This window comes from Ochotona curzoniae, unplaced genomic scaffold (assembly GCF_017591425.1).
Source record: "Ochotona curzoniae isolate NIBS_2020 unplaced genomic scaffold, NIBS_Ocur_1.0 contig_1071, whole genome shotgun sequence".
In the NCBI taxonomy this organism is placed as follows: domain Eukaryota; kingdom Metazoa; phylum Chordata; class Mammalia; order Lagomorpha; family Ochotonidae; genus Ochotona; species Ochotona curzoniae.
The window spans coordinates 484,757-496,317 of NW_024464939.1; the positions used below are offsets into that span (position 1 = coordinate 484,757).

An 11,561-nucleotide genomic window follows, 5' to 3' on the forward strand; every position below is an offset into this window, starting at 1 on the left:
AATATCTTAGTTTTCTGTTCATTTTGTAGGAAGTTTTCATAAACCTACTGGCTTATGAAGAATGCATTGCCTTATGTAAAGTCCAGTAGGTAAAATAAAAGCTCACATTGTTATCTTGTGGTGGTCAAGGTTACATGGGCCATATTTAAAACTGATGGTTCTGAAGCGGAGTCTGTTTCCTTATGCTTCGCTTGTGGTTCTCTTCCTCCATCTGCTCTTCCTCCCAGGCTCCATTGGCAAGTCAATTCTTCTCATTCCATCACTTTATAGTTTTCTTCTTCTACTTTGCACAAACCCTGTGATCACACTGCCACTAGATAATTCAAGATAACCTCCTCATTTTGAAGTTCTTAACTATTATATCTTGCTAGTCCATTTGTCAGATAAAGTGACAGTGTTCCAGGAATCACGTCATGGGTATCTTTGCAGGAGCCTTACTTTGCTCACCACACTTTTCCAGGGAAATCCAAAACCATCCTATCCTTTTCTTTCTTTTCTTTGTGTTTCACATAATATTGAATTCTTATTCAAACTTCACTTTAATACTTTTTCATTTCTCAAGTTTAAGAAATGGCAGTGGTTGTCACCAAGCCATATGTTAAATGGGTCTTTAAAATGTCTCAGTTCTACCATTCAAGAGACATAAAACTTAGAAAACGCACTTAAATGTAGAATTGAAAGCTACTTTTCCCTAAATGGGAATAGAATATAATTGTTTGTTTTGCTTGTGTCAAGAAACAATACATTTCATTAAATAGTCAAGAATGAAAATTAAACTTAAGTGTAGCATTTCACTTTTTAGGGCTTTTTGCTGAAATGAGATCCTTTCATAGGACAAGCATGGTAATCGTAGGTCAACTCTTTTTTCTCTTCTCTGGCTTGATATAAATGACAGCTAAGTCTGTATTTTAATTTCATTCTGAAAACAGCAACCATAGTGAAAACTTTGCCTTTGACATACAAATTTGTTAACTTAGATCTGTGAAGAGAGATCCTTTACAAGACAGTATCATTGGTGCTTTGCAACACATTCATTTCAGATGGAACTTTGAGGAATCTTCAAAAAGCTCATGGAAAATTTATGGTATAAAATAAGCTTACATGAGTTTCAAAACTTTGTATACCCAAATAAACTTATCTTTTAATCTTATTTACACAAACTTATTGAAATATCCTAGTATGCCATACCAATAAACAATGGAAATAAAACTTACCTTTTAATCTTATTTCCACAAACTTGTTGAAATATCCTAGTATGCCATACCAACAAACAATGGAAATAAAAATCTAAGTGGGAATCAGTGGTACGATATTTCATCATTTCTTTTCGTGCAAATGGAAAAGCATTCTTGTCAAAGAATTATATTCTTTCTCCATAAATATTTCAGAAAATAACCCAGTTCTGAGAGATATACTACAAATTGGAAGTATAAGTTAAGAATAATCACCAATAAAGTTTCATATTTATTTCACAGAAAAAAAAAACTTTTTTTAGAAAATGCTAAGCAAAACATTCACTTTATTCTAATGAATTAAACTATAGCCTATCCAGAGCGGGCAAGCGGGACATGGTCACTTTGCATTCCTGCCGACAAAACAAGAGCCAACCCAGATTCTTCCCATACAATTTCTTAATGCACATGGTGAATGACTAAAACCACACTGGAAATAGAAAATGCTTTTAATAGTTTCGACTATAAACTTCTCACCTCATGAGGATTTGAATGACTTTATGGCTCCATTTGCTTCTTTATGTTTATTTCTCCATGTATTTGCCTTTTGTTTAGGTTTTTAAGCTAAGAGCTTGGTAAATGTGTGCAGTGAGATTTACATTCTGTAGCCTATTATAGCTGAGCTATTACAAAGGAAGAAAGGAAGAGATTGTTGGATTAGAGCATTGTCGCAAGTGCAGAAAATAGAAACACCATGTTTATCTTTCGATTCTCATTAGTTCTCCAAGAGGACTTTAAACTCATGATTATGATAATCTGCTCAGAGAATCAATATTATTTCCTCTAGAGGAGATTTAAACATATACAATATGTCTAATTTAGAGAAACACTTATGTATTCTTTTTACTCCTGGAATGATGTATCTACTGCTGATATCTCTTGACATCACATTTCAAGGATGATTTACTGATTACGTTGTGCGTTTCTGCAGCACAATATGCACTTTCTTGAATTTCTGCTCTAATGGTTCACCCTTCCCCAAACGTCCTTTTGCCTCCTCTCCAGGCAGTTACAGACTAGCTGCACCGCAAAAATTCAGATGAATTTCTTCTTCTTCTTTTTTTTTTTAAATGTGAAATCTTGCTTAATACCAGCTTGTGTTGGTGTTCTCTGCAGTCATACAGAACTTATCATTAAATGGAGCCATATGTTTCTAGTTATTTTTTGTGTTTATTGTCTTTCCAACTAGATGCTAGGGCAGCTCCAAAAGTAGGGATTTTGCTATGCATCTTTATATCTCTGGCACTTTGCCTAGCGACATGTAGAATATCCGTTGATTCCATTTGTTGGTCGTCTTTATCAAAGGTAATTGTTGAATTCATACATTGTCTCAAACAATGAAGAAGGCCCGGTGTTGGACATTACTGAGTAATGAGTCATGACTAGGTCAGGTTCCTGATTTTATTATTATAAGGAGTCTGTCCTTTTTATTGTCTTAGTTTTCCTTTGTCTTCACTTCATTTTTGGGCAGTAGTTTCCTAATTTGTGCTTTCTGTGGGCAGAGAAGGATCTTCTTTTTCTTAATATATCAAAGAAAGGACTGGAACAGATGCTCTTTGCATTCAAGGAACTAGCTTGGGTCAGGTGCCTACCTAGGATAAATCCTGGTTGTCAAAGGTAAGTGAGCAAGTTGTTGGCTGGGCCAGAGTGACATGGCTTTCTATTGAAACAGGGAGTGAGATCAATTGTTTTTTTTTTTTTTTCTTATTCATCCACTGTATGAACTGTGACTGGAGGAAGATCTGTTCTTTCTTCTCTCAGAATGGGGAATGCATGCTGGATATGCTGGATAGATGTGATCTCATTGTGGAGAGTAAGTTTTTTGATTGATCAGCTTAACATCTTTGCAAAAAAAAAGATATTCTGTACCACTTTTGTCTTCATACAAGTGTTATTCTCTCCTGACATATTTGATCCCTGTCCTCCTTTTTGGGTTAAGTTTTAAGAGATTTTGATGGAGAAGGAATTATTTTATGAATATTTTGCAATAGGAATAGAATCACTTTTTAGTGCTAGTTTCGTTTTTATGATTCGATTTGAGACAACAACATCTAGCGACCGGGATAAACAATATCACTATTGGGAATAGAGGTGAAGGTGATATTAAGTAGGACTTTGGCTCCTCGTTGATAAATTATCAAGTTCTTCTGTGGAAAAATAAACTGAAGAGTGTTTAAATCCCTCATTATGGCTTGTGAAGATTGTGGCCCGTGGGTTTCATGGTAAAGTCTAATAGCACTATAAGCCAATTAAGACTATCAATGATTCACTAAGAACTACACTGATATCAGAAGTTGATTATGAGGCATACAAATGATAAGCATTTAGGATTGCCATTAGTTGAAACTGAAATGGTTTGGACATGTATGACAAGTGGGCTAACAGGACTTTTGACTGCCTACATTGTGCACTGAGAAGAAATATCTGAAATATTTGAAACATAAAACCTCAAGTTTTGTAATCGGCAATATACCTGAGACTCTGCCTTGAAGGTTCTTAGTGAACATTGCAAATAGTGAACCAAGACTATTTGGAGATTTCATTTCCATGGAAGATGGGTGTTGAACAAGAAAAAATAAAATTTTCATTGGAGCATCCAGAAAATGTGTGGTGATTGACAGCTTAGCATCCCTAAAGGACAGAAGTCAGATTCGCATAGACTGTAGTATTTTTCCCCCCATTCCAAATCTTTTATGATTAAGTTACATAATATTGTTTGGATCAAAGCACATATAATGCTTTAACATTTAAATTTTGTTTATTGTTGTGTGTGCCTTTCATAGCTAGTTACTTTGTATGTGGGAAAAGAACAAATCAAGCATAGCTACAGTGATGAAACTTCTAAGAAATAATCAAATGTTTATTGAGCACTGTCTTAAATTAATTTTTAATCTTTACTTTTTAGAACTGCAAGATAAGCAGAAATCTACAACTGATACCTCTCCAAGTATTTGTTTGTTCTTACAGATGTTTTACTCAGCGTGGTGATAACCTCTTTGGCATTGTGTAAGCCTAGAGCAGGTCAGATGCTCCTTCAGGGCCTCACCGGATTGCTCTGTAGCATTGCACAAATATTATGTTCTACTTATGACATCTGGCTACAGCTGTTCTCTCGTCAATACATCAAGTAAAGGAAAAATAATTCAGCCATAAAGATCGTGGCTTAAGCACTACCTTTAGATTTCTTAGATTTTAGGCATGCTGTTTTATTATTATTATTATTATTATTTTTGGTTTAAACACCAAATAAAAAGCAGAAACATGAAGACCTGTCTGGCAAGTGTTATTCTCTCCTGACATATTTGATCCCTGTCCTCCTTTTTGGGATAAGTTTTAAGAGATTTTGATGGAGAAGGAATTATTTTATGAATATTTTGCAATAGGAATAGAATCACTTTTTAGTGCTAGTTTCAGTTTTGTGATTTGATTTGAGACAACAACATCTGATGACAACAACATTCATTTTACCTTTTCATTCCATTTTTTTAGTGAAGTGAAGGTTGGAAATTCAGATATGGCAACTTCTAATATGACGTTGTTACTGCTTTTTAAGTTCCTTCCTTTCTTGCCTCGTTCCTTTTTCATTCTCTTCTTTCCTTCATTTGTAAATCTTCAGGAGAAGCTGACAAAAGCCAAAATGGTAGTGCTGAAATGATAATTTGCCTCTTTGAAGAACAACACCAAACCTGAAGAAATGAAGAAACGCATGCCATACTTTGCATATAGTAATGGCTTTTGGAAGTGGGGTTCTGTCAGCATCAGCCGTATCACCAGAGAAATTGTTGGAAATGCAAATGATCAGAGTACAGCCCAGAAGGACCACAGCTGGAAACTAAAGAATGCCCCAACTATATTTCTGCTTTTACAAACTCTATTCATGATTTCTTTGTATGTTTTAGTTTGAGAACGACAGGGGCAAACAAAAATAGAGTTGCTATGTATTCTTAATGCAAGAAATTGAACCTTGACCCTATATTTAAATCTAGAAAAGAAATGCACTTCTTGATAGAACTATTAGTCCTTCTGATGGAAAGCAGAGTGGAGTCTCTCCTTCCTGTATTATCATGTCACTATCCAGGCAAGGCATTTTGCAGCAGATCAGGAATGTAACCCTTCATGTGTCAGAGTATCAGCAGAGTACTGCGGAGAGGTTCTTAGTTCCAGAGAATAATGTTTAGGCCTTAAAAAGACAGAGATAGGGGTTCAAGATAACTTCCTAAGGATTCATTAACCACGAGTGTAATTGAAACAAAAACAAAAGTAAAATACAAATGAAAGACATAGGACTTCATTAAAAATCAGCTTTGGAAGTAAACTATGTTTGTAGAGGGAAAACTGCTCAGTAACTTAATTTTGGCTAGAAAAATATTTTCATACAATTTATTCTATCAAAAGTAGTTTATTTCTAATTTACATTCCATGACCTTAACCACAATTTACTTGCTATCTTGCTACTGGACAGAAAGTTCCATCAATTTATCTATCAATATACTCATTTATTCAGCAAATATTTCAGATAAATCTTTGAAATTCAAATGACATAAAAAAAACACCCCACGTGGTTCTCATACCTGTCTGTTTCCAACCACCGCATGTTGGAAGGCAGCGAAATGATGCTTCTGACCCAGAACAGCACAACAACTCATCTTTCAGAGGTTATCAGTGACTTCCTCCCAACACACCAGCTCCTCACACAGCCGTCTCTTCCTGCACGCTTGGGTTCAATGGATCATCTTCTGATTCTGTGGTTCTTTAGGTTCATTTGTTTTCTTTATCCCTTTATCTACATTCTCTTTTATGCTGTTGAATAAGAAGCATTCTATGTAATTCTTACACAGTCTTTCTCTTCATTCGTGAAATAATACTCCCACCATTCTCACTTATCTTCATTTAACTCACCTGGGAGGGCAGGCAGCTCCCAAACCTGCTTCCCCATCTTTTAAAGAAACAAGAGTTGTTTATTTGAGAAGCAGGATGCAAGAGCAACCTGCCATTTGTTGATTCACTACCCAAATATCCACCTGACCCTCAATAGGATGCTGGAGCTGGGAGTTAGAAATGTAATACAGGTCTCCCTCATGGGCTCCAAGACCCCAATGATTTGTCATCACCACTGCATCTTGGGTGCTATGTTGAAGAAGATTGGAGTCAGGAGCTGAATCCCAGTAGCTTGCCCAGATATTTCAGTGTGGGATGTGGGCATCTTAACCATTAGGAAAATTCCTGACCTTCTTTCTCTTTGGCATTGTGCTATAGTGAGTTAAGCTACTGTCCTTGCTGCTAGTACTCCATATGGGTGCTAGTTTGAGATCCGGCTCCTCTACTTTTTTTTTAATTATTTCCATTTTTTATTATATTTTTTACAATTTTTACATAGTTAATTAGGGTAAAAAGGTTCAAGGGCCTCAGGAAAGTGGGTAAGACTATATTTCCATACCATTTCCTTCATGTATCCGAGGTAAAGGGGGATATTAAGGGAAAAGCCCCACCCAGTCTCCCACCCACGCCAGGTCCCTGATGTGGGGCATGATACAAGGGTCTTGCTCAAGTGATTTTGATAGTTCGACAGTTATGAATTGCTGCCAATCTTGCCACTCCAAGCATGATGAGGTCGCTGAAGAATCCACTGATTGACAAAGTCTATCTTAGAGTCTTCATTTGCCCAGTTTTTCATGACCAACATATGGCAGAGACGGTTGATTGACTTGTTATTCCCTCGGTCTTTTCATGGTTAGGATTCTAAATCCGGCAGTTCAAATGGGGAGATCCCCAAAGAAACGTTGTCTGAGGTGTTCCCAGACCAGATTCTTGTATGTACTAGCAAGCACAGGGCTCGGCATAGTCCATCACCCCGATCAGCTGGTAGTTGCATTGCTGGGTTGGTTCTGTTTCCAGCCTTGACTTCCACTGGAACCAATGGGTGTTGCAGTCCAGCTTGGTTCTGCGCATCACACACTCGACCCTCACATAAACCAGTGGGAGATGCAGCCTACCTGGAACTATCCACAATAACCCCCACCAGGCCCGTCACCCTATCCTGGTTTGCCAGTATGTATAGCAGACCAGTCTAGTCTGTCCCACATCCCATTCAGCTTTTATACATGCCAGTGGGCACTGAAGTCTAGTTCAACCCAACCAGCTTAACTATTCAACCCTCACATATGTTGTTGGGTGCCTCTCTGCCTAGCCACCCCAGCCCCTGTCCTGGTTTTTGTACCCTCCCATGGGAGTGGTAGCCCAAGAGGGAGGAGCCCACTATTTCCCTCCCAGGCCACTCCCACTCCTGGATTATGCACTCTCCAGATAGTTCTGTGGTTTAACTTGACAGAACTAGCCCCCAGTGCCAGCTTCTGCCAGTTAATGCTGTGCTAAGCCCAAACAACCCTTATCTACTCTAATTGTAGATTGCACCAGTAGGAACAATCAGCCCAGCCTGGCTTTTCCCTGACCTAGTCCACATGAAGCACACAGGTGTTGTAACCCTGCTTAGTCTGGTCTGCTCCCATCCCAGCTCAAGCTCTCCAGTGGGAGTAGCTGTCCAGCAGGGGAATCCCCTCATATTTCCCTGCCGGTTCTGCCCCCTCCCTTTCTGGTTCTCATGTGTGCTGATCGGGTGCTACAGTCACATCTGGCTCAGGCAACCTCACCTTGGCATTCTGTATTATGCACTGGTTTTTCCTGCGACCGAACCTGGCTCAACCCACACTCTGTTCTGGTGCTCAGTTTTGCCAATGGATGATGGGAACTGATTCAGCTTGGTCTGCCCCCGACCCCTGCCAAATGTATGCCAGTGGGAAACTTTCCATGGCCTGTTCTGGGCTGTTTCCTATCATTCTTCTTGCACTTATCTGCAGGGTCTGTGTCCTGCCGGAGGAGTTGCCAAGGCTCCTCCATCAGAACCTCTCCCAATGCCAGCTTTTGTGCATACCAGGGGGGCCATGAGCAAGCCCTACTCAGTTTACCTCCTGTCCTAGCAGGAACAGGGGCTTTTCCTAACTGGCCTTCAACCCAAACTGGTCCTTGTTGGGTGTTTCAGCCATGGCTCGTCCATACCCACATAAATCTCACACATGGCTCAGTAGGGGTTGAGACCTAGCCTAGTCATTCCCACATCTACCCTAGTCCTCCAGAACACCAGAAGGTCCTGGAATCTCATCCGGCTTGGTGCATTCAGTCCCAGTCCACACTTGTGCCAATGGAGACTACAACCATACCCTGATCAGAATGCAGCCCCCATTCCAGCCCATGCACCCCTCGGTGGGAACCTCCACCCAGCTAGGGTGTCCCCTTAACTCCCCAACCGGGCCTGTTCCCAGCCATAGATTGCACATATGCCAGTGATTGCTCTGACTCAGCTTGGCATCGACCCTCACCTGTCCTGACCCCTGCTCTAGACACTGTGGCTTAACATCTGTGGCTCACGCAGATCAGTGGGTGAAAGAATCTAGCTGGGCATTACCTGTGCTCTATCCTGATCTCTATTTTTGCTTGTGGGCTAAGGTTTGCTCAGTCCTCTCTGGTCCATCGCATTCCATTACCAATTCACACTTTAGCCAGCCAGTGGAGCTACTTTGTCCAGGTTGTCTGACCCCCAGGTCTGAACCATATGTTCACCAGTGGGAGCTATGACTTGCCAGGGGAGTTTCTCAAGTTCCTCCACTTTATCCATTCCCAGACCCGGTTGTCATACATGCCATTTGTTTTTAGGCCAGTGCCCGGTATAGTCTGGTATTCCATTTGGCCTTGTATGAACTTGTGAACATTGCAGTCTGGCCTACCCCACATCCTGTTTAGGATGCACATTTGGGTGCTGCTGCCTTGACCAATCCAGACTGTTAGTTCCTTTACCTGTGATTGATGGTGTGCTCCTAGGTCAGTGCATCACCACCCCAACTCCTGAACTAACCCCTGAAGCTAGAATTTCCACAGGGTTTGGCCCACACACCCTCCACAGAATCTACCCCCCTCCCTCAGAAATGGTTCTATCTAGTGCTATTTAATGTCATGGCCCTGCCTAATGTGACCCATCTCCTGATCCATCAGGTAATAGGTAATAGGTTATGATCCTGCTAGAAAAGCCCTGAACCTTAGCTTTTGCATGGACTTGTGTTTGGTGGTCAGCTTTGTTCAGTGATTACAAGTACTACAAAGGAAAAGTTACTATGTTGTTGGGAATCTTTAGGATTGATTCACATCCCAGAAGTACAGTGGGTTCGTCGTGGAGCTACCTAAGCAGTGATTCAAAGAACCAAAGCATCAGCGCTTGAATCCAGGCAGACAGCAGGTGGAGCCTGGCACCATATCGTGCGCTGGTTGCCCCAGGACAACGCAGTGGCTGGAGTCAGAAATCTGAGCATGGAGAAGCCTTGGCCTGGCACCCACCAGCAGCCAGCAAACTGCCGGAAGTTTCAACCCCTAGGTCCAATGTCGTGCCCCTCCCCAATCAAGATCTGGCTCCTCTACTTCTAATCCAACTCCCTACTAATGCACCTGGAAAAACAGCAGCAGATGACACAAGTGCTTTGACCTCTGAACTCACTTGGTGGACCTGAAAGGTGCTTTTGGCTCCAGGCTTTGGCTTGACCCAATCTTGGCTGTTGTGGCCATTTGGGGAGAGGTTCAGTGGATGGAAGACCCCCTCTTTCCTTCTCTCTGTCTCTCTCCCTCTCTATGTAACGTAATAAATTAACACATACACATATGTTTTAAAATAGCTATGTTGCATTTCTATGAAGTGAAGAATTACAAAGAGGAACAGACAGAGGAGGAGGTATTTTTCCATCTCTTGGGTCATTCCCCAAATGGCCACAAGCTCACAATTTAGTTAGGCTGAAGTCAGGAGCCAGGAATTTCATCCACTTCTCTTCTATGGGTGGCAAGGGCTCAAAAACTTGAGGCATCTTTTTCTGCTTATCCATGGATTAGCATTAGCAGGGAGATTTATCTGAAGTGAAGGAGCTGGGACTTGAACCAGGGCTCATACAGGACACTGACATCACAGGCAGTAGCTTAGCCCACTGAGTACAACACAAGTTTCAATTTTTAGTCCGCTTTTTTTTTTTAACATTCCCAGTTTTACCATATTTGGAATGACCACTGTTCTCACTGGGCTTGCTTCCTAATGAGACAATTAAACAAGAAACAAGACAAGTGATTAAATTACTCTGAATAGGGCCCAGCACGGTAGCCTAGTGGCTAAGGTACTTGCCTTGCATGCCCCAGTATCCCATATGGGCTCCGGTTCTAAAACCAGTGGCCCTGTTTTCCTTTTGGCTCCCTGCTTGTAGCCTGCCAAAGCAGTCAAGGATGGCCCAAAGCCTTGGGACCCTGTACCCACCTGGGAGACCCAGAAGAAGTTTCTGGCTCCTGGCTTTGGATCAATTCGGCTTTGGCCATTGCAGTCATTTGGAAAGTGAATCAGTGGATGGAAGATCTTCCTGTCTGTCTCTCCTCCTCTTTGTATAGCTGACTTTCCAACAAAAATAAATAAGTCAGGATCCTAGAGTTAGAAAATGAATGCATAATATTCATATAGGGTAATTTAGCCTCGAGAAAGGAATATTTCACCAAAGAAAGCAAGTGTGTCCTATGCATATAATGAATTGGAACTGGTTGAATATTAGAAGGGCTGAAACCTAGGGTGATATTAGGAAGTGTCAAATCACTGAAAGATGTTCTAGAGAGAAATTGTGGTTGAATGTCTGGAGATTCAGGGCTGCGTGATCTTGTGTTGGTATCAAGGTGGGAACCAGAAAGAAGCAGGCGCAACTACTTCTGCTCAGTGGGGCCACTCTGTTCTGAACCACTGGTTTATGAAGTCAGACAGTCAACCTTACCCCACTTACCTGTGGGTGTGTGTGCCTGCGACTGTGTGCTCTCTTCTTGCTAATCTATGACCTGTCTGAAAGGCTATGATTGGAACACTGAACACGGCAAAATATTTTTATTTTCTAATAATTACAGTCAACATTCGTGCACTCAGATGAAATCAACGCATGTGGAGCATGAACGTTTTGTAAATAATTTAGGTTTAGGGTTCTTCCATTCTTGTTTCTTTCATGGGTGCTCTCTGGAACTTTCATGTTTTCACTCAGTTTCTCAGGAAAATGAAATGGAAGCACTGATGTCTTTTACTGCTTGTTACGAATTTGTTATCTGTGACGGGGGGAAGTTTCAAACAGAACATATATTACTTCAAGCTTATTGGCTAATTCTATTTAATTAGTCATGGTTGTTTTTGTTGCTGTTGTTGTTTGTTTCTGTCCCCTTTGTAGACATAATCTTAGATGAATTTTCTCCATTTAATTCCTCAGTATTTATAGCAACTCT

At 40.7% G+C, this 11,561-nt stretch overlaps 1 protein-coding gene across 1 annotated transcript in view; it reads left to right on the plus strand.

Annotated features, from left to right (window-relative positions):
• LRRC69 (leucine rich repeat containing 69) overlaps positions 1 to 4,242 on the plus strand; it is a 92,978-nt gene extending 88,736 nt beyond the window's left edge. Inside the window, exon 8 of the mRNA XM_040992792.1 lies at positions 4,138 to 4,242. Within this exon, the coding sequence (XP_040848726.1) occupies positions 4,138 to 4,242 (105 nt within the window). The remainder of the gene's footprint in view (positions 1 to 4,137) is intronic.
• Positions 4,243 to 11,561: the final 7,319 nt, after the last annotated feature.